We start from the raw sequence: 24,231 nt of genomic DNA on the forward strand, positions 1-24,231 counted from the left end.
ATATGTATTCTATTGATTATTTTATATGTGATTTGGATACCAGTTTTTATTTGCGCTATCTTTTATGCATTCTTTTACACAATTGTATGCATATATACTTGCTGACTGGTTTAGCAGATTTCTGACTTTTCTGGTGCTCTTTATATACCGCATGTTTATATCTACATTCTTGAGCCGTGCTGTTGAAATTATTTTCTTATTATTTGAGTACTTACTACATTTGCAGATGTATTGACTTTCTATCAGCATACTGTGGAATATAATATCATATGGTTTTGGATTTAACCATTATTATCTATTTTACTTAAAGACCCTTTAGTGCCTTTACAATTATATTGGTATGTTATAGATGTAGATATTTTCAAGCTAGAGGGATCTTAAACATATATCATTGTTGCTTATCATTTTTGTATAGTGATTTACGAGGTTTTCGTGGTTTAATTGTTTTTAATCGTGGTTATATGGTGTTTTATACAATGTATTTTCTTGTATCTGTGGTGTGCACCTTTTTCTGTATTGCATTTTTTTCTTTCTCTGAGCATTGTATTTACCAGACTAAAAGTTCTGTTGTGTATGACAGTAGCAGCATTGTGGATGTCCAAATCACAAGCTGCGAGGAAAGTCAGCAGCATAAACTGATCGGCACTGCTGATGTGAATTCGTTGACGCTTCACTTTTTGCCGCTGATTTCACCATTTGCGTGGAATGTGAAATGTGACAAATAAACACAGCATTTCCTCGATGAAATTTGCAGCTTTCTTTACTGCTGTGGATTCTCTATTGTGTAATTGTCTGCTGCAAAACTGTGTCCTGTGGATATATACCCTAAGTACTTGAAGACCTTTTTTTAGTTTCAGAAACCACACCACTGTTGCTAATGGATGCTTGGCCAATTTTAAGAGGTTGTTCCATTTCAGAAAACTATAGGCTATAGGCTGTGGTAGTTTTACTTACCCTCCAGTGCCGCCTCTCCCCCACTGCCCTGGTCTTTGTTGATTGTAGTTATCAAGTCCATGGTGAGCTCCACAGCTCGTGTCATCTACACAAGCTAAGCTGCTGAGCATAAATAATTGGATTTAAAGGGGATGTCCACTACTTGAACAAACCCTACTTATTTCCCTTGGTCGCCCTCATAAAAATATATTAACCTATACTCCCTTCCGGTGCCGAAGTGGTTCTAGCGATGTCTGAAACCGTGGTACCGGAGCCCACGTGACATTGGCAGTTCCCGCATCCAATCAGCTCCAGCCTCTTTCTTTACGCCTTTTTACATTTCAGCAGGATGTAAGTGCCGCACTGACTTCGTGCTCAAACGTCCAAAGGTGGGGAGAATAAAGCCAGCGCTGATTAGTCGTGGGCCTGCGAGTCACAACAATGTCACGTAGGCCTTGGGATCTCGGCTTCAGACAAGACTGGAACCACCTGGCACCGGAGGTGAGTAGAGGCTTATTTATATCTACAGGGTGAACAAGGGAAATTAGTAGGTATTGTCCAAGTAGTGGACAACTCCTTTTCCTCCAACATTTCCAAAAACAGGAAAAAGATGCAACAGTCTTTGAACAAAATCTGAGTCTTTATAAGATCATGCGCCTCTTTTTTATTTTGCTTAGGCTGTTTTTTATTAATGCCCAATTCTTTTTTTAAATTGCACCTTTTTTAAAGCCTAGCATTGATCTTTTTATGTTCGCCTGTGGATGGGGCTTTTGCTTTTACATTTGTTTTTGCCTAATTCATCAATTACGACTTTTAAAAAAGTTGCCATATTTTACGCACATTTACTCCAGGTCACAGCCCTCTCCCTCCCTAGGAGTGATTTTCTATACTCTCATTATTTTGGTGCAAATACAGTGGAACCTCGCTTAACAAGTAACCCAGTTAACGAGAATTTCGCTTAACAAGCAAGGTCATGGGTCTTGCAACGGAATAATGACCCAAAACACACAGCTAAAAACACCCAAGAATGGCTAAGATGAAAACATTGAACTATTGTAAGTGACCTTCTTTGAGCTCTGACCTAAATTCTCTTGAGCATCTTTGGAACGAGCTGAAACATGTTGTCTAGAAAAGGCAACCTTCAAACATGAGACAACTTGAGCAGTTTGCTTGAGGTCTTGAGGAATGGGCCAAATTACCTGTCGAGAGGAGCAGAAGTCTCATTGACAGTTACAGTAATCGTTTGATTGCAGCGATTGCCTCCAAAGGTTGTGCAACAAAATATTAAGTTAAGAGACCATCATTTCTGTCCAGGCCTATGTCATGATTTATTTTTTAAAAACTTTGTGGAAGCAGAAAAGCAATGTCTGACTTTCATTTGTTCATTTTCGTAGTTTTTTTTAAATTTATCATTACTTTTGTCAGATTCAAGTTATTTCTGTGACCATTGTGGGTTTTTCTTTCATTAAACGAGGGGGACCAACAATTTTGACCACGTGTGTATGTTGTATGGCCATGTGTGAGGAGATTTATCGGTAATCATTGCTTTTAAGGTTTTAATAAAAGGATTCATATTGAACAAGTTTGAATGTAAAATGATATTGGTGATGCTGAGACAGTGTCTAAAACATTTGCACGTAACAGGGGATGTCTGGGGCCCAGTTTTTGTCATCTCTTAGCTCTCTCTCCATACAGGTTATATATTAGTAGTCAATCACAGATTATTTACTTTCCTTTGTAATAATTGACTTTGGTCAAATGTTAACTCTGATAGGAAATTTTAAAAAGAGTTTTAGTCAATATAATTTTGGGTGCATTTTCTTTTCTTGCATAGAAATATGTACCTTTTGAGTCACGTATTCCCTACAAGGTAACAGAGAGCCGAAAAGTCTGATCTGTTTTTTGGCATACAGGTAGTTTGTTTCATTATATATTTTTATGTTAAATATGGGTAGAGCATATATGACATGTATAAATCTGACACTTGTAGTTTGTATCCAGTTCATGGGAATGCCTTGATTTGTCAAAAATCCTAATGCAACTTAAGCTGCTTTCACACTACGTTTTTTTAGCATGCGTCATGAACGTTTTTTTGCTGCAAAAGCGGATCCTGTTTTTGTAGAGAAAAACGCATGCAAACGCATGTGCTATTTTTCAGGATCCTGTCACTTGAAGTTTATGGGCGGGCATTGGAGTCATGTGATCGGGAGTGAGGGGAACTGAATGTGAGACTGGGAGCCGGCATCTGACAGCTGCGGAGGCTCGTAACCAAGGTAAACATCGGGTAACTTGCTTGGATACCCGATATTTACCTTGGTTATTACGAGCGTCTGCAGCTGCTAGGAGCCGGGCTTCCTGCACACGTAACTAAGGTAAACATCGGGTATCCAAGCAAGTTACCCGATGTTTACCTTGGCTACGAGCCTCCGGAGCTCTCAGACGAGGTAGAGAGGGAGGTGGAGAGAGAGACTGATCACACCAGGTTGGTTTCTGGGCATGCTCAGTAGAGCAAGCAGGATCCTGTCTATCAGCATGCCAACGTTCACATACGTTTGCGTGCAGTATAGTCAGTATCCAGAAATTTGCAGTATTTGGACGCAGCTCAAAAACGCCACAAGTAGCATTTTTGAAAAAAGTAAAAAAACTGCAAGTCGCTGGATCCTCACTATAACGCACGCAAACGCAGGTGAATGCATGTTGACGCGAGTCCATTGCAAATACATTGAAATGAAAACGCATTTGCACTGGATCCGTTTTTGCTTTAAAAAAACGTTCAGGACACATGTTAAATAAACGTAGTGTGAAAGCAGCCTTACTGCATACAGAATTTGCCACAATTTGTAAGATAAAAACCTGTCGGGCAGCTTATGCCAGCTGAGTATGAATGGATATTGTAGTTTATAGGGAATCTGTCGCCTCCAGAAAAGCCATTTACCTGCAGACATAGGTCCGGACTCATCAAGACCGGTATTGCTCACACTGTTGATGAAGGGGTGTTCTAGTGTCAGACGCTCCTCCTTAATCAAGAGGTGCAGGCTACTTTATGAATCTGGACCATCTGATGAGTGGTGAGTGGGTGATATGATAGAAATCGCACTGCAGTCTGGTACTGGAGTGAGATTTCTGGCATAGGGAATGCCACAGCTCATCATTAATTAAACAAGCTGTGCCATTCTTCCCTTCTCCCACCTCAGCTCCCCCCATTTTGAGTGCAAACGCCAAAGGTCGCCAAATTTAGCCACAACTCCAAGATGCGCCTAAAATTTGTGACTTTTCAAAGCTTTAACGCTGTAATTCTGGCTTGAAAGTTTTGATGAATTGGGCGTATGGTGTTAATCTGCAGGTGAATAGTTTTTTATCTGTGTTTTGCAGTGTTATTGTAGCAGGGAACAAATGAAGTCAAACTCTACCTGCTGTCACTCCCAGTCATTGGGGCGGTGCACGGGAGTGGTTAAAGTCACCTCTCATTACACAGGGAGTGCACTGTAATCGCTCCTCTCCACAGTGATGGACAGCCTGCTGTGTGTACACACATTCTGCACACATGCTGCAGAGCAGGCTGTCAATCACTGCGCTGGAGAGTGATTACAGCTGCACCTACTATATAGTGAAGGGAAAGCATTCAAAATGCAGCGTTAACACGGGAAAAAACGCAACGTGCGCACATAGCCTCAAAGTAACAAAGTAATTATACTCCTACCCCCCACTGCTACTGAAATACTATTCAGGTGGCTTTTTACATTCTTTAGCAACTGTCTTGCAGTGATGACCTTCATACTACTGTTACGTGATCACTGCTGACAATTACTGTCGTTTGTGATGGTAGCACAATCAACATATCAATGTCACCAATGATTGGTTGTAGTAAAAGCTAGCAAAGACTGTCAGGTCCACCAGGTGTATGTATGGACGGAGTAGATGAGTTACTGGGTGAGTATACATTGCACTTCCAGCATTGTGGACAATTTTCAACAGTCCTTCACCCTTTGCCTGTAACAATATAGTAATATAAACTTTATAATTCCTAAATTGTTTTCATTTTTTTTTTTTTTTTATAACTTTTCGATACTAGGAAAATCGTGCAGTTCCTGAACCAGGCCCAAATGGTGAGTGTCTATTCCTATCAAATTACTAGTACTGTGGAAGATAATTTGTATATTTTTCTGAATAGTGGATGCCCATATATCTTAATAACCGAGTGATTGATGAACCACTAAAGGGATTCTTCAGAATCAGAAAAACATAGCTGCCTTCTCTCAGAAACGGAGCCACCCCTGACGTGGCCTGTGTGTGGTATTCCAGCTCAGCTCCATTTATTTTAATGAAGTTGAGTTTTAATACCAGACACAGTCCATGGTCAGGTGTATCGAGTTCCTGATAGAAAGTATCCATGTTTTTCCAATGGAGGGAAAACTCTTTAAAGGTATAGTTTCCCCATTGTGACATAAACGTTACTAGCATGTAACTCGTATGGCATTATGCCCATCTGCATTTTTATTGCTGTCAAGAAACAGAAGGAAGATGTGGCATCAGGGGTATGCAGGGAATTTGACATTTAAAAGCATTGTTCCCTTTGAATAAATTAATGTTCCCGGCTGCAGTTTATTATAAAGAAATAAACTGCACTGTATATGTGGTGCCCCTGAGGCATCAGGTGCCACAGGGTATTGCATCCAGTAACAGATGTGGTACTAACCCCGGGATTCCTGGAAGACCAGTGCCGGTAAATACCATTCAAACACACACATTCATGCCCTTTTTCCCAGACTAGGTAACAGGCTAGAGATGGATCTGATGGATGGCTACCTATTGGTCGGGACTTATCCAATCCGCTAGTCAGAAACTTGGGAGGAGGAGGGTCTAGTCAGTACAGTTGACAGGAGACAGACATCTTGACAGACAGACAGTGGCTGGTCAGTCTGAAGTCAGTCAGAAGTTGACGTTCACACAAAGAGTGTAAAGTGACTTATTGGGCTAAAGGAGTAGGGTTGCCCGGGAGAGTACGGTGTGAGTACTCACGGGACCGAGCACCGGCGGGGTACAGAGCCCTAGTTCAGGAAGACGTTTCAAGCTCACCTGATAAATCTGCCCAGTGAGGGAATAATCGAGGTTCCTCACCAACATTAGTGTCCAGGGCACAGCAGCAAAGAAGAAACCTGGGAACTGAAACAGAGGTCCGACCCAAGAGAGGTTCAAGCTGCCTGCCATACGGGCCAGGTCTGAGACAACAGGAGGGGACCCCAAAACGCTTCAGGCCACGGGGACCCATTAATTGCTGACGGGTGCATGGAAGTAAAGCTCACCAGGTCACCACATCGGCACTGGGATCAAAGGAATACCAGATAACCTGAGTCCCAAATTGGTAGAGACCAGCACCAGCTGGGTTGCAGCTACTCAAAACCAGTGAGTAAAGAACAAGTTAAACCGCAGCCCCTGTGTTGTCTGAATTTTTCCTACACCTCTGCATCACTAACTTTCACCATACTGCAACCACCATCATTCTCCTATGGGGCTTAGCTCTACTTGCGGAGGGCCATAACATCCAAGCTGCTCAATACCACCAGCCCCAGCAGTGAGAGACTTTGCAGCGGCGGCTTTCCCCACATAGCCGCATACCGCAAGTGGCGTCACGAAAAACATTTTATTTATTTTAATTTTCCTTTTTATTTTTCACCCTTTTTTAAGCGACCCCCAGGGTCACGGAACCGTGCTCCGGCCACCCGTGAAACGTCCCCGTGATTCAAGGCCCGTGACCAAGTACCCCAAGGCCCTGGGGTGTGTCATATACACTTTTCCAGGGTCAACTAGTGAGTTTCCACTGCCGCTCATGGTGTCATGCATTGGTTGTGATGCTGACGTCATGTCTACAGGCTCTGAGGGGGGTGATCCGACTCCACAGGCAGACGCGCTGTGCTCACTATTTGGCGAACACACTGTCGATGTGACATCAGCACTGTGGCCGATAACAGACACTGGGAGCATCAGCGGACCATCACTGGCAGAGCTATGGACAATGAGCACAGCATGGTTTGTGTCTTTATAGCACCCTGCGGATGAAAACAGTTATTTATTGAAGGGGAACAAGCCCTTTAAGTTGCCTGGACATGCATTTTGCTTAAAGGTTATCCTTAAAATCAATAATTAATACCAGATCTGTGGGGGATTAACACCCAGGATAATGCCAATCAGTTCTTATATGAATAGGATTGAATATCAGCTGATCTGACATACCTGCTACTCATTGGACAGAACTGTGCTCTTTGGCTCCATTCACCGTTTCCCAACAACAGACCCCGGAGCTAATTACAGATGATATGTTGGGTTAGTGGGTGCTAACTCCATCAGTCTGATATTGATGACATTGCAGGAATAGGTTATAAATATAATCACAACGTAAGAACAAAGCACAAACAATGTACCAGGGAAATAAGGTCAAACAGCCCCATGATAATCCAAGCATCCCTGATAATATGATCTTATTTTGGTATTACAGTGTATTTTACTGAATCATTACAGGGAGTCTATTTGTTCTCCCAAACTGCCCCCATAATGATTTCAAGCCGTAATCCAGCAATAACATCATATCTTTGATATAGCATACGGGTATTCACATCTGCTCAAAAATGAGTGTCATTGCAGTCACTCAGAGATGTGAATGATCACTAATTAGTCATCCGTTTAATAGAACGTTCTAGGGCATCTTAATAGAACCCTTCGGCTTCACAGTCTCTAATTATGCGCCCCTTGGTGTGACTGACATACTCCACACTCCGCAGCCTGTGCTGTCCCCAATTACTAAGGCTAATTTCACACATCAGTTTTTTTCCATCAGGCACAATCCGGAAAAAAACGGGTAAAACGGATCCAGCGCCGGATCCGTTTTATCTCCATTGATTTGTATTACCGCCGGATTGTGCCTGATGGCCTTGTGTTGCATCCTGCTTTTGCCGGATCCGTCATAATTGCCTAAAGCGGCCAGAGGGAACGCATCTTGTAACGTTTTTTTGTCCGGCAAAAAAACCACATCCGGCGCGATACGGCGTGTTTTACAGTGAAAGCCTATGGACGCCGGATCCGGCGTAATGCGGTAAAAAACGGATGCGGCCGCCGGATCCGTTTTGGTAAACTGAGCATGCTCCAATGTATTGAAAAAAACGGATCCAGCAAAAAAAACAGACGAAAAGGATGCAAAAATGGATGCGCCGAATCCGTTTTTTGACGGATCAGGTATATTGGAACCGTCAAAAAAAAGGATCAGGCACATCAGTTTTTGCATATTCTGCACCGGATCCGTTGCATCAGGCACACGCCGGATTGTGCCTGATGCCAAAAACTGATGTGTGAAATTAGCCTAAACATTATTCCTCCCGGATCATTCACAATGAAGCCTGGTGAACTCTAGCCTTCATCCTAGGCGCATTGTAACTAATCGGGAGTCAAATTCTGAATAGACGGAAACCGAGGTATATCAGGTCTTAAGGCCCCATCACACACAGAGATAAATCTTTGGCAGATCTGTGGTTGCAGTGAAATCATGGACATATTGTTCCATTTGTACACAGCCACAAACCTGGCACTGATTGTCCACAATTTCACTGTAACCACAGATCTGCCGCAGATTTATCACTGTGTGTAAAGTGGCCTTTATTAAATTTATCCCTGCCATTGTGGATTAGACCTGTTAGATATTTCATATCCTTGATCCATAAATAAAGACCAGTTAGAGGATGGCGCCCTTCATTTCCAGGAAAAAGCTATTGAAAATTTTGATGCTGGCAGTATCTGGAGATGCATCCTGGTGTTGAATTTTCCTGAGGTTTTTTGGAGGAACATTGAGTAAATATGTTCCTGACCTTATACAGCATATAGCCATTCATTACTTTTAATATGAATATATTGAAAAATCGTCAAATATATATATTTTTTTTTCAGAAATGTAGAAAAAAAAAAAAAATGATTGTAGCCCAACCCTATTTTTTATGCATTCACTCTTTAGTGGCCACCCCTCTTTTCCCACTTTTCATTGACGTCTTCTGCATCAACTGACGTCCTTTCTAGGAGATGTGAATCAGGAATTAGGGGGAATTTGGCTAAGTTACCGCCAATAAAATGATCGGGCATATTAAATTATGTCTAACTCTTCTGTCTCCACAACAGGTAAACTGCTTACAAAGGTTTCTGGCAGCGGCTTTCTACTGTTCTTACTAAAGGAAATGTGTCATTAGAAAATGATGTATTTTTTAAATCAGGGTTTTATGTTAAATGGATTAAAAAAAATCTTTGCCAATGTTTTCTCCCCGTGAAACAATTTGTATTAAAAATTAAAATTACAAATCTGCAATTCTTAAGCTGGGTTCACACTAAACGACAGCGACAACGACGTCGCTGTTACGTCACCATTTTCGGTGACGTAACAGCGACCTTGTAAGTCGCTGTTATGATCGCTGCTTAGCTGTCAAACACAGCAGAAGCAGCGATCATAAGGTCGCTGTGCTACATGTTCAGAGAGCAGGGAGCCGCGCTTAGCGCTGGCTCCTTGCTCTCCTGCAGCACACATCGGGTTAATTAACCCGATGTGTGCTGCAGCTACATGTCACAGTTCAGAGAGCAGGGAGCCACGCGCACTGCTTAGCGCTGGCTCCTTGCTCTCCTTGCTACAGTATACATCGGGTTAATTACCCGATGCATACTGCAGCCACATGTCACAGTGCAGGAGCCGGCACTGGCAGCAAGGGCGGCGGAGGCTGGTAACCAGCGTAAACATCGGGTAACCAGGGAAAGGTCTTCCCTTGGTTACCCGATGTTTACGCTGGTTACAGCTTACCGCAGCTGCCAGTGCCGGCTCCTGATCGCTTCATTTCGTCGCTCTCTCGCTGTCACACACAGCGATGTGTGTGTCACAGCGGGAGAGTGACGACCAAAAAATGAAGCTGGACATTCAGCAACGACCGGCGACCTCACAGCAGGGGCCAGGTCGTTGCTGGATGTCACATACAGCGACAGCGACGGGACGTCGCTGCAACGTCACAGAAAATGGTGACGTAGCAGCGACGTCGTTGTCGTTGTCGCTGTGTGTGACACCAGCTTTACTCTGGCTACTGGGCTGCTCTACATTTATTATCTGTTGTTGGTTTTTTATTGCTTTTTTTTCAGGGATCTAAGGGGTATGGTTTCTCCTTTATGGAGAGGGACATGACAAGTCTGGCATGCCAGTATGAGGAGGTTTAAACACCTTGCATGCTCCTCTGGAAATTAATTTGCATATTAAATTTCCCAGAGGAGCATGCAAGGTGTTTAAGTCTCTCGTACTGGCATGTCACTCACCACAAGGAAAAACTTTACCCGTTGGACCCCAGTTTTATCCTCTCACCTAGCCAAATCAGATGTTATATGATGCACTGATGAGGGGCAATACCCCGAAACATGGTGCCTGCAAATTGAGATTCTGGTTTGGCTTATATCTCCTAAGTCTAATTCGGGCTTTGCACACTACGACATCGCAGGTGCGATGTCGGTGGGGTCAAATTGAAAGTGACGCACATCCGGCATCGCATGCAACATCGTAGTGTGTAAAGCCTAGATGATACGATTAACGAGAGCAAAATCGTCGTAATCGTATCATTGGTGCAGTGTCGGCGTAATCCATAATCACGCTGACGCGACGGTCCGATGTTGTTCCTCGCTCCTGCGGCAGCATACATCGCTGTGTGTGACGTCGCATGAGCGAGGAACATCTCCTACCGGAGTCACCGCGGCTTCCGTAGGATATGCGGAAGGAAGGAGGTGGGCGGGATGTTTACATCCTGCTCATCTCCGTCCCTCCACTGCTATTGGCTGCCTGCTGTGTGACGTCGCTATGACGCTGCATGACCCGCCCCCTTAGGAAGGAGGCGGGTCGCCGGCCAGAGCGACGGTCGCAGGGCAGGTGAGTGCATATGAAGCTGGCGTATCGATAATGTTCGCTACGCCAGCTATCACACGATATCGTACCTGCGACGGGGCGGGGACTATCGCGTGCGACATCGCAGCATCGGCTTGTGATGTCGCAACGTGCAAAGCCGCCCTAAGGCCTCGGTTCCACTTGCAATTAACATAGCCGAGTACAATCCGATAAAACATCGGATTGCTCTCACTCTAGTGCAAAACTATGGAGCAGTGTTCATCTGCGAATGATTTCTGCTGCCATATCGGCATGAGAAAAGAATCGCAGCATGCTGTGTTTGATAGCGAGTCTCGGCTCACACGCACCTATACAAGTCTATGGGTGTGTGTGAAACATCGCACTGCACTCGCATGTCATCCGAGTGCAGTGTGATGTATGCAGAGACAGGCAGCGGAGGAGAGGGAGAAAGTGCTCCCCCTCAGCTGTGATCTGATCGCAAGAGGGTCACATGACCATCAGCTCACACTCGCAGCAGAGGGTCATTATCATATTACTTCCAATTATCTCCCATTGGAAGCTATATGCCAGTGGAACCAATCCCTTATGGCAAGACTTATTAAAGAGTCGATATTGACTTTTAGGATTGCTACTTCCAATAGATGACACTAGAGTTCAAGTTCTGTTCTTTCAGGAAATTCACAGGTACATTAGCAGAAATAGACTCTATATTTTATACTAAAGCATGTAATGAGTATGAACACAATTATTGTGAGGGCAGGAAGAGCAGGGGGAACTGTGAAATTTATTGCAGCCAGCCATAAACAGATCACTTCCAGGGGTGGAGTTTTTTTTTTTTTCTCGTACACACTACATCTGATCATGCTGTTGTTACCCCCTTTAGTGCGAGCTATTCAAACACTGCAAGTGGTTCGCACCAAGTGTACCTAAGCACTGCGTTGTGCGCGCAAGAATACAAAAAGCATCCGAACTCTGATTTTTGGTAATCTGTGTTTGGTCTGCACTTCGGGTATGCTCACCTCTAGGTGGGACATGTTTGTCTAAAAAAATGCACCAGAGGCTAATGTGGAAAACTGCAAGCAACAGGAATGAAAAAAAACATTTACAAAAATGTTTTTTTTTATATATATATAAATATACTTAAAACACAAACCTTAGAAAATAGGTCATTTTCTGATGATACATTCCAATGAAAATAATTTTTAATTCCATTTATTTGTAGAGGTCTTGCTGCGGATGCATTCAGTTGGAATATGTGGATCAGATGTCCATTACTGGCAACATGGTCGGATTGGTGATTTTATAGTGAAGAAACCTATGGTCCTTGGACATGAAGCCTCAGGGACAGTGGTAAAAGTGGGAGCCTCAGTGACCCAACTTAAACCAGGTACACAGCAATGACTACTCGCTGGTGTCGTAATATATACTAGGCACTCCTGAATTCAGTAAAATATGATGATTTTTTTATTATTTCATACTCAGTATAGTCAAGTCAGACGTTGCGGCCCAAACATGGCCTTCATCAGTAACTGACATAGATTAACAAAATATACAAAATTACATCAAAAGAATAAAAAAATTATAAAAATAAAATAGGAACATCAAGTACAGTAGATTTATACAAAACAGATTAAACATCTGTGTTAATAGAACCAGATGATTGGATCATGACAGCGTTTAAGCCTGACAGTTTCCTATAGTCAATCCCTCCACACAGCATTGGATACTGCTAATGACAGGCTGCAAACCACAGAAATTCTCTTACTAGGTAAGCTTGTAGATTGTTGTCTCTAGTCTTGGGAAGCTACCTAATGTTATATTGCCTTCCTTTATTTAGCATTACTACAACTGCCCATGGCAGAAATAACAGGCTGCAGATCCCAGTCACATATCTGCTAGGTCAGCTGGGGGGTCTGTGCTCTCTCCATTCCTTTCATGTAAAGAAGCTCAATACCTGACATTTTCTCACATTCATTTTAGCATTCCAAATACTGCCAATGAAAAGAGTGAAACAAAATCTATCTCTATTCATCTCAGGTGCTAGGTAAGACAGGCACTTTCTTTTTGTCCCATTCTATTACCTCACTTATCATCACTATTATTCAAGTATTTTTCACATTAGTTTTCACAGTAATTTTTCATGGTTATTTTTCACGATTTTCCTAGTTTTTACTTCTCTCTACACCCCTCTGGTCTTCCTTTGGGATCCAGCATTTTGCTATACAGCACTGTAATCACTTATGATATATCATTCATTGTATTGGTCTATTCTATCTATATCATCTGGTACTATTAACACAGATGTTTAATCTGTTTTGTATAAATCTACTGTACTTGATGTTCCTATTTTATTTTTATAATTTTTTTTATTCTTTTGATGTAATTTTGGATATTTTGTTAATCTATTTCAGTTACTGATGAAGGCCATGTTTGGGCCGCAACATCTGACTTGACAATACTGAGTATGAAATAATAAAAAATCATCATATTTTACTGAATTCAGGAGTGCCTTGTATAAATTACTACTGTATATGGTCTGGAAACCAACCTGAGCACCCTGGTAACTAGAAATTCGGTAGAAGTGCCTTATCCTTTTGAACTGTACTCGCTGGTGTCATCATTATTCTTAATGTACGTAATGCACTTTACAAGACATTTATTGCATTGATTTATTAGTAAAAGTTTCCTGCATACCATCACAACTTGGAATTCCTATGTGTAACATTCGGCAGTGCACATCTAGCAGATGACAGCGTGCACTCCCTAGAAATATGTTAAGTGGGCATTCCTTTGCTACTTGCTCAGCATGTACTTCTGGAATACTTCCTGGTGTAGAGATGTTCACATAGTCTTAATTATACATAGGGAAATAGCCCAGGAGGAAATATTTCCCTTGTGTGGGTTAGCAATGGTATTGATTCATTGCAAAGTTTCTAACTTACTACAGTATCTTTATTTTTCTTCTCCTAGACACAGGAGACATTTCCCCAAACCCAGGCTTTCCTTGTACTAGTAAATTTAATTCCTTCTTTGAGTGGAAAACTTCTCTTCTTGCGGAGACTGACAAAAAAAAACCCTGGCTGCCAGTGAGGAGTTTTAGGCTATGTGCACACGTTGCGTCGTGTCCCTGCAGAAATTTCTGCAGGGATTTGACAGCACATGTGCGCTTCAAATCGCTGCAGAAACACTGCGTAATGGATGCAGTGTTTCTGCAGAAAAAAAGCCGATTTCATGTGCTCGGGATGCTGCCTCTCCCATAGACAGAGCAGAAGCTGCATCCAAAGCGCATGAAAGACGTGACATGTTGCTTTTTAGAACGCAGCAATTTGGAACAAAATTTTGGCATCCAAATCGCTACACTCTCAAACGCAACATGTACATGGCTTATGCACAATCTTCATAGATTGTGCAGGGGACGCAGGTCGCATGCATTTACGCTGCGGTGAAATACGCAGCGTAAATGCATGAAATTCGGCAACGTGCGCACACAGCCTTATAGCTGCAATTCTCCTCTGGGAAATATTTTGACTTTTGGGATTGCTACTTCCAATAGGTGGCACTAGAGTTCATTTCCTTCCTCCCTGAAGAGACAATTTGAATATTTCCCAGAGGAGCATTGCAGCTATAAGACTTATCACTGGCAGCTTGTTGGTTTGTCAGTCTCCGCAAAGAGAAAAGTTTTCAACTTAGACCCCACTATAGCTTCTCATACAGCCAGATCAGATCTCATACTTTGAACTGACGAGAGGGAATCACCCTGAAACACCGTGTCTGCAAATTGAGGTTCTGATCAGGCATAAATCCTGTCATATGAAAAGGCTAGTTAAAGAGCCACTTTTGACTTTTAGGATTGCTACTTCCAATAAATGGCACTAGTGTTTGTCTCCTTCCTCCCTGAAGAGACAATTTGCATATTTCCCAGAGGAGCATTGCAGCTATAAGACTCCTCACTGGCAGCCAGATTGGTTTGTCAGTCTCAGCAATAATAAAAATTTTGCCCTTAGAACCCACTATAGCTTCTCATAAGCCAGATCAGATCTCATTCTTTGCACATATGACAAGGTTCGTTGGAGAGTCACTTTTGACTTTTAGGATTGCTACTTCCAATAGGTGGCACTAGAGTTCATCTCCTTCCTCCCTGAAGAGACAATCTGAATATACCTTCTCTGCTGTACTCAGTAACTTTGCTAACTTCATTAATAGTCAATGCTTCCCTTCTCCTGTTTCTTCTAACTGCGCTCTCTGGAAGCCAAATCTGTGTATAACACTCCACTACATTCATGACTGTTACAACCACTGAATAAAAAATTAATGTATGTTACTATGGTTATATCCCTATTAACTGGGGGAATAGTCTGTGCTTTGTATAAAGTGCTATCTGCAATGGAACCTTTAGTTCAAACTATCACAAAAAATTGCCTTACATAAAAACTGCAGAGGATATTCTGACCAAAGAAAACATAAGAGAATATATAAGGCCCTGCTTAAGGCTATGTGCGCACGTTGCGTTTTTTTCCGGGGAAACGCTGTGTTTTGAACTGCAGCGTTTTCAGTGCCAAATTGCATGCGTTCAGCTTCCCCAGCAAAGACTATGAGAAAGCAGAAAAATCAATGCACACGCTGCGTTTGTAAACGCAGTGTTTTGGATGTACAAAATTGTTGTGGAAAAAAAAGCAGCATGTCACTTCTTTTGTGCGTTGTAGCTGCGTTCTCCACCCACTGAAATCAATGATGTGGGTCAAAACACAACCAAAATGCACTTGACCTGCATTTTTGTTGCGTTCTGCATGCTTTTTTGACAAGCAAAATGCAGGTCTTCAATGTCGGTCAATCTCTGTCTGTGGATGGCGGTGAATCTCCCTCTGTCTGTCGGTCGTTCGTTCTCTTTCTCTGTCAGTTGGTCGCTCTGTCTGTCTCTCTCTGTCGGTCGGTCTCTCTCTCTGTCTGTCCCTCTCTCTGTCTGTCGGTCAGTGTCTCCCCCTCTCTCATACTCCCCGATCCCCGATCACTGTCGCGGCGCTGAATGGCTGTCACACTGCTCTGGCGGCTTCTCTTTTGAAAATGCTGGCCGCTCATTATTCAATCTGGTATTCCCTGCTTTACCCGCCCACCGGCGCCTATGATTGGTTGCAGTCAGACACTCCCCCACGCTGAGTGACAGCTGTCTCACTACAACCAATCACAGCCCCCGGTGGGCGGGTCTATATCATGCAGTAAAATAAATAAATAATTTTAAAAAAACCACGTGCGGTCCCCCCAATTTTGATACCAGCCAGGGTAAAGCCACACAGCTGAAGGCTGGTATTCTCAGGATGGGGAGCTCCACGTTATGGGGAGCCACCCAGCCTAACAATATCAGCCAGCAGCCGCCCGGAATTGCCGCATCCTTTAGATGCATGGCAGGCGTCTATGAGACACATTCCATGATTAACCTGTAAGTGAAAGTAAATAAACACACACACCCGAAAAAATCCTTTATTTGGAATAAAAGACAAAAAAACCCACCCTCTTTCACCACTTTTTTAAAATCCCCAAATACCCCTCCAGGTCCGGCGTAATCCACAGAAGTCCCGCGACGCATCCAGCTCTGCTACATGAAGCTGACAGGAGCGGCATAGAACACCGCCGCTCCTGTGAGCTCCACGCAGCAACTGAAGTGAATCGCGTTGTCAGCGGGGACGTCCGTGAGGTAATGCCGGTGTGTGTGTGCAGTGATGATGGGTGCGGTAGTGCCTGCGTGTGCGGGGATGATGGGTGCTGTAGTGCCATTATGTGTGCAGTGATGATGAGGGCTGTAGTGTCGGGATGTGTGCGGGAATGATGAGGGCTGTAGTGTCGGTATGTGTGCGGGGATGATGGGGGCTGTAGTGTCGGGATGTGTGCGGTGATGATGAGGGCTGTAGTGTCGGGATGTGTGCGGTGATGATGAGGGCTGTAGTGTCGGGGTGTGTGCGGGGATGATGAGGGCTGTAGTGTCGGAATGTGTGCGGTGATGTAGGCGGTAATGCTGGGATGTGTGCGGTGATGTAGGTGGTAATGTCAGGATGTGTGCGGTGATGTAGGCGGTAGTGTCGGGATGTGTGCGGTGATGTAGGCAGTAATGTCGGGATGTGTGCAGTGATGTAGGTGGCAATGTCGGGATGTGTGCGGTGATGTAGGCTGTAGTGTCGGGATATGTGCGGTAATGTCGGGATGTGTGCGGTGATGATGTAAGTGGTAATGTCGGGATGTATGCGGTGATGTAAGTGGTAATGTCGGGATGTGTGCGGTGATGTAGGTGGTAATATCGGGATGTGTGTGGGGATGTAGGCGGTAATGTCGGGATGTGTGTGGTGATGTAGGCAGTAATGTCGGGATGTGTGCGGTGATGTAGGCGGAAATGTCGGGATGTGTGCGGTGATGTAGGTGGTAATGTCGGTGTGTGTGCGGTGATGTGGGCGGTAATGTTGGGATGTGTGCGGGGATGTAGGTGGTAATCTCGGGATGTATGCGGGGATATAGGTGGTAATGTCGGGATGTGTGCGGGGATGTGTGAGGTGATGTAAGCGGTAATGTCGGGATGTGTGCGTGGATGTAGGTGGTAATGTCGGGATGTGTGCGGGTAACCTGAGTGACGCCACAGCTGATCACTTCAGTCACTCAGGGGATTAGCGGTCACCGGTGAGTCCTTCATGGGTGACCGCTAATCAGGACGCCACACACAGACAGAGCCGCGGTATGACAATGAAGTCGGACGAAGTTCACCCGAGTTCATTCTCATCGCGTGACTCTGTCTGTGTGTGCTGTCAGCCGGCATGTAGCAGAGCTGAATTGCCGGGGGAACGCACTGACAAAAATGCATCCAAAACGCATGCAAAATGCATGCCAGAGGGTTCGTTCTTTTCTGCACTGCAAAGAACGCAACGTGCGCACATAGCCTTAAGGGAAGGTATCGTCAGAAAAAAATTCAATAACTGAAAAAATGTAAAGTAATAATGTTTTAATGTTTTGTTTAAATATTATTTGTTTTTAATTGAGCACAATATAAAAAAAATTAAAAAGTTTGATATTTTCCACTGTTAAACACTAGGGGGAGCAGCTACTGAAATCCTACAGAAATCCCACTGTAGAAAAAGCCTGGATTACAGCTGCAGTAAAGTGGGCTGAGTCTTTTCTCCTGTGTGTGATGGCACGCCTCCCCCCTCCTAATCTGAGTGTTTACAACAGATAAGAGAGAATGACATGTAGGGGCACAGTGCAGAGCCATTTTGTTGGTGACCAGAAATGTCTAAAGTGTCACCAAGGACAGCAGGAGTATCACACAGGATAGGATTAGATACACGGGCTCAGCAGACAGTATCACACAGGAGGATTAGATACACAGCCCTGCAGACAGTATCACACAGGATAGGATTAGATACACGGCTCAGCAGACAGTATCACACAGGATAGGATTAGATACACGGCTCAGCAGACAGTATCACACAGGATAGGATTAGATACACGGCTCAGCAGCCAGTATCACACAGCACAGGATTAGATACACAGCTCAGCAGACAGTACCACACAGGCTAGGATTAGATACACGGCTCAGTAGACAGTATCACACAGGATAGGATTAGATACACGGCTCAGCAGACAGTATCACACAGGAGAGGATTGGCTACACGGCTCAGCAGACAGTATCACACAGGAGAGGATTAGATACACAGCTCAGCAGGCAGTATCACACAGGATAGGATTAGATACACAGCTCAGCAGACAGTATCACACAGGAGAGAATTAGATACACGGCTCAGCAAACAGTATCACACAGGACAGGATTAGATACACAGCTCAGCATACAGTATCACACAGGAGAGGATTAGATACACAACTCAGCAGACACACACACACACACACAGCAGCGGAGGCGGGCAGAGCGGGGGCTGGGTAGAGCGGAGGCAGGGGGTGTCATTAGAGACGGTAACGGCGGGGGGAGGGACGGCAGCAGTAGCGGGGGCTGGGGAGAGCGGAGAAAGGGGGTGTCATCAGAAATGGTAACAGCAGGGGAGGGGCGGCGGTAGCAGTAGCGGAGGCAGAGCGGGGCTGGGTAGAGCGGAGAAAGGGGTGTCCTCATCGGAGACAGCAATGGGGGGAGGGGAGGCGGCCCGTACTCACACATCCCGGCGGTTGACAGGGGTATAGTGGAGCAAACAGCATACGCTGTGAGCTCCACAATGATGGCGCTGATCTCCTCCCTCTGCTGTGATCTGGACAGCCCAGGGGGCGCATCCAGGTCACAGCAGACGCCCACTGTAACGTTACTGATGAGGTCAGATCACGACCACTGTTCTCTACGCACAGGGGCTGCCATAAAGGAGGTGAGTAACTGTTGTTACACACACAGCAAATCCATGGCAGCCCCCAGTTCCTCCAGTAAAATTAGAATTAAATAAAAACTAAATAAACTGCGATTTTCATTTTGTATTAAAAATACTTGATTTCATAGTCACTATTTTTAATACAAAAATAAAAAACGCGACACCTTACCTTTAATGTTTTGATGTAAAAAATAGTGTAATTACTGTATATGAAATTGCATATCATGCAGGGAACCTGTCATGTCATTTTTTTTTATATATATATATCTATATATATATATATATATATTAAACTGTACCCTATCTGTTTTACATGATCCAATGTGCATCACTTGCATGTTTATAAAAAAAAAATCCATGTATTTATCTTAATAAAAGAGTTTCTATGCTTATGTGCATGCAGTTAATACCTTAGGGTTAAGTCATATCAGTCATTGGGACAGCTCTTTTGCTAGGAGCAGTCATTGTTAAGTGGGCTTTACACGCTACAATATATCTAACGATATGTCGGCGGGGTCACGTCGTAAGTGACGCACATCCGGCATCGTTCGTGATATTGTAGTGTGTGAAACCTACGTGCGATTGCGATTGATCGAATAAACATTGATCGCATACACGTCGTTCAAAACCTAAAAATTCAACGTCGGGTTGTTCAATGTTCCCAAGGCAGCACACATCGCAGTGTGTGACACACCGGGTACGATGAACTGCAGCTTACCTGCGTCCTGCGGCTCTCGCCGGCTATGCGGAAGGAAGGAGGTTGGCGGGATGTTTACGTCCCGCTCATCTCCACCCCTCCGCTTTTATTGGCCGGCTGCCGTGTGACGTCGCTGTGACGCCGAACGTCCCTCCCACTCCAGGAAGTGGATGTTCACCACCCACATCGAGGTCGTATGGTAGGTAAGTACGTGTGACGGCAATTAAATTGAACGTGCCGCTCATACGATGGGGGCGTGTCACATCGCATACGATATCGTATGCTTAATTGTAAGGTGTGAAGCAGGCTTAACTCAAGTTCAACTATGATTCTTTTTTGAATTTGGGGATACTTTCTATCCTGTGACATTCCCACTCTCATCTCGGAGCACTAAAACATTCCCATTGATGATCCGCTCTCACCATCTACCACTCATCTTCTGTCCTTATTGTCTTCTCTTGGCCTTTTACAGCTTACTAACTCTTCTATGCACGAAGTCGGAATACACTGGACCTGATCTTCTCCAGGCTCTGCTCATTGCTTGATGGTACTAACACCCCTTTCCCTTTTTCTGATCACAGCCTTCTTTCCTTCCCTGTCATAACTGGCTCCCCACTCGGGAAACTCCCACTTAGCTAACATACAGAAACTTACATGACATACATACCCAGCGACTTACAACAATTTCATCCTTGGGCCCAATCTCTTTTCCCTCACGTCCCAATCAGTTTTAACATAATAATAATCTGGAAAGTGTCCTTTATGAAGCTGCACCCCTTACACCCCTAATATCCTGGCATAGACGGAGACAACCATGGCATCCGTTGCAAACTTCTTTTCTCCGAGCGTCAGTGGAGAACATTATTTTTGGCCAAAGATTTCATGTATTATAAGTTTGTGCCTAAAATACATAGCTCCCAAATTCCCAGACTGTTAAATCAAAAATTCTGCTTAGTTATTTTGTGACATGGTATCAGGAGTTGTATTACCCTATTTGCCAAAATCAGGATTTTCTGAAAGCTGGGTGACAGGTCCTATAAGAGCTGTACCTGCAGTGTCACTAGCTTTCCCAGGAAATAATACAATTTATTACAGCATGGTATAAGAGCGCAACACTGAGATCTTGATTTACCTCTTTAACCCATACAGTTATGGCTGAAAGTGTTGGCACCCTTGAAATTGTTCCAGAAAATGAAGTATTTCTCCCAGAAAATTATTGCAATTACACATATTTTGTTATTCACATGATTATTTAATTTGTGTATATTAGAACAACACAACCCCCCCAGAGAATTAAAGGTAAATTGGATATAATTTCACACAAAACCCTATAATGGGCCAGACAAAATTGTTGGAACCTTTTGTTTAATCTTTCATTGCACCCCTTTGTAATAAATATCTGCAATCAATCCTTCTTATAATCATCAATGAGCTTCTTACACCTTTCCACAATTTTGGACCACTCTTCTTTTGTAAACTGCTCCAGGTCTCTCATATTTGAAGGCGCCTTCTCCCAACAGCAGCTTTAAGATCTTTTCACAGGTGTTCAATGGGATTTAGATGCTGACTCACTGCTGGCCACTTCAGAACTCTCCAGCACTTTGTTTCCATCCATTTCTTGATGATTATTGAAGTATGTCTGTGGTCATTGCTGGAAGACCCATGACCTAGGACATAAACCAAACCCAGCTTTCAGACACTGGGCACTACATTTTGACCCAAATTGCTTTGCTAATCTTCAGATTTCATGATGTTTTGCACGCAGTCAAGACACCCAGTGCCAGAGGCAGCAAAACAACCCCAAAACATCTTTCATCCTCCATCATATTTGACTGTAGGTACTGTGTTCTTTTTTTCGTAGACCTCATTCCGTTTTCGATAAACAGATGAATAATGTGCTTTTCCAAAAGGCTCTACATTGGTCTCCTCTGTCCACAGGATGCTTTCCTAGTAGGATTTTGGCTTACTGACATACATTTTGGCAGTCTGCAGTCTAGCTTTTTGATGTCTGTATGTCAGCAGTGGGGTCCTCCTGGGTCTCTTGCCATTGCATTTCATTGCATTCAAATTTCAAAGGATAGTTTCCGCTAACACTGCTGCACCCTGAGCCTGCAGGATAGCTTGAATTTCTTTGTAACTTGATTGAGGCTGCTTATTCACCATCTAGATATCCCTGCAGCGCAATTTTTCTCTGCTGGAAGGAGCACAAAAAAATGAAAGAATGTTGAGAAATGTAAATGAATATGCAGGTGCGAAAGCAAACTGTGGTACCATCCAATGTGCATCAGGGGTGCTTCTTTTAGTTGCCACACAGGTTATACAGCTTCTTCATTGTTATCATTGGCTTCATTTATGCCTTGCTTTCTATTTAGAACCTACGGATGGTAGCACATTGCACTTTAGCACCTGCATATTAATTTGCATTTCTTAACATTTTTTCCCTTTTTTGTTCTCCTTCCTGCTAAGCATTAATCTCCAATAGCATTAAGCTGGTAGCTGTAAGCGGATATTTGCCCTTCTTAGAAAATTTACATTTTGAAATGAGTAAACTTTTTTCTGCACTAATGCACTTTTCATCAGATTATTATTATCTTGTGAAATTTATTTTATTTGTTCTTGCAAAACAACTTTTTTCTTTAACTTCTTCCTGTTTGCATCTTTTCTCTGGCCCTTGTAGGATTTTATCCACTGTATAATTACAGTTATATGAATTAGAACCAATCTTTTCTGCCAACATGTGCTGGAAAGCCTGAATATATTCATCTGTGTATGAGAGTTTCCTGTGTGGTGTTGCATTTTTCGACATGTTCCATTTTTATATTTTTTTTTAATATTGTTAATTGTGTTCTATAAAGATACACTTGTTATATATTGGCTATAATTCCTAATTTTCTATTGAAGCTCATTGAGAAAGGAGAACTCTGTATACATATAGTCTATCAGACATGTTCTTCTCTTTTTATCTGATTTCAGGTGTCATTTTCATATTGCCCACACCTGTTACTTGCCACCGGTGAGTTTGAATGAGCATCACATTCTTCAAACAAAGCTGTTTACCCACAATTTTGGAAAGATGCCAAAAATTTTGTCCAGCCTATTTTTCAGGTTTTGTGTGAAATGATGTGCAATTTGCCTTTTTTTCGATGCTTTTTGTGTTGTACCAATACACACAAAGGAAATAAATACAAAATGTGTAATTGCCATAATTTTCTGGGAGAAATACTTAATTTTTTGGAACAATTTCAAGGGTGCCAACACTTTCGACCATGACTGTATTTAGTGGGAAAAATGCTGTTTATGTTAGTCAAAATCTGTTCTTAAGGTAACATTGAATTCTGTGATTTTAATTTCATTGTGATTATCTACACTAGATGTGCTAAAGATTTTACATGTGTGGACATTGCAGGTGACCGAGTGGCTATTGAACCAGGTGTTCCAAGAGAAAATGATGAGTTCTGCAAAAATGGGCGCTATAACCTGTCTCCCACCATTTTTTTCTGCGCTACACCACCCGATGATGGGAACTTATGCAGATACTATACGCACAATGCCAGCTTCTGCTATAAGTAAGAACGCTATCTATTTGGGAAATGTTATATTTCTTTTTAGGTCATCAGCAATCATCTGATTTTTTTTGTGTTTTTTTTTTTAAAAAAGGATTGTGAAAAATGTGTTGTTTTTTTAATGGCATGGTTTACTTGTATTTCAAGTGCTTTGATTTTGAACTGCCATTTTAGCTTGCTTTTTTATTAAAATTCATAGAAACGTTTATGGCAAAAAATATCAAACAGAAGGCATTTACGGTATATAAAAAAGTCACTGATCCCAAAAACCTCTACGAATACACCAAAAACTAAACTGCTGTGTAGCCAGACTTTACAATATGCTACAGAACGACTGGGCTCTGTAATATTGAGCAATAAAAAGGCAAATATGTAAAACCATACTTTAAAAGGGTTGTCCACAGTTTTTTAATTTAAAGCACTTCCATCAGAATTGTTATCCTTTAATCTATTGCAACCGTCATATTATATAGCACTGTGTACTTACAATTGCTCATTTTGACCAGCTGCTCCTTCCTGACAGGGCCTTTTGTAGTGATGTCTCATGACTCATGCAAGGAAAAGAGACTTCCTGTTTCTACATAGAGCTTAGAAGGATTCAGCTAGTCTGTTTCAAATCACATGAAGTCATAGACCTAATGGAAAAGAGAAGAATTAACTGGGTAGAAAAGCAAAATGAGCAATTGCAAGTACACAGTGATATATAATATGATGATTGCAATATATTAGAGGATAACAACTTTGATGGCAGTGCTTCTTTAACAATGGGCTCTAATGTGCTTTAACCCCTTCACC

The 24,231-nt window shown here is 43.0% G+C and overlaps 1 protein-coding gene across 4 annotated transcripts in view; it reads left to right on the forward strand.

The window, feature by feature from the left end:
* The window catches only part of SORD (sorbitol dehydrogenase), a 91,877-nt gene that overhangs the window by 35,701 nt on the left and 31,945 nt on the right, over nt 1-24,231 (forward strand). For all 4 annotated transcript variants that reach the window (XM_075342708.1, XM_075342705.1, XM_075342706.1 and 1 more), the window contains 3 exons: nt 5,006-5,039; nt 12,057-12,221; nt 23,280-23,439. In XM_075342708.1, coding sequence (XP_075198823.1) covers nt 12,071-12,221; nt 23,280-23,439 — 311 coding nt within the window. In that variant the 5' untranslated portion in view covers nt 5,006-5,039; nt 12,057-12,070. The remainder of the gene's footprint in view (nt 1-5,005; nt 5,040-12,056; nt 12,222-23,279; nt 23,440-24,231) is intronic.

This window comes from Anomaloglossus baeobatrachus, chromosome 4 (genome assembly GCF_048569485.1).
Source record: "Anomaloglossus baeobatrachus isolate aAnoBae1 chromosome 4, aAnoBae1.hap1, whole genome shotgun sequence".
In the NCBI taxonomy this organism is placed as follows: Eukaryota; Metazoa; Chordata; class Amphibia; order Anura; family Aromobatidae; genus Anomaloglossus; species Anomaloglossus baeobatrachus.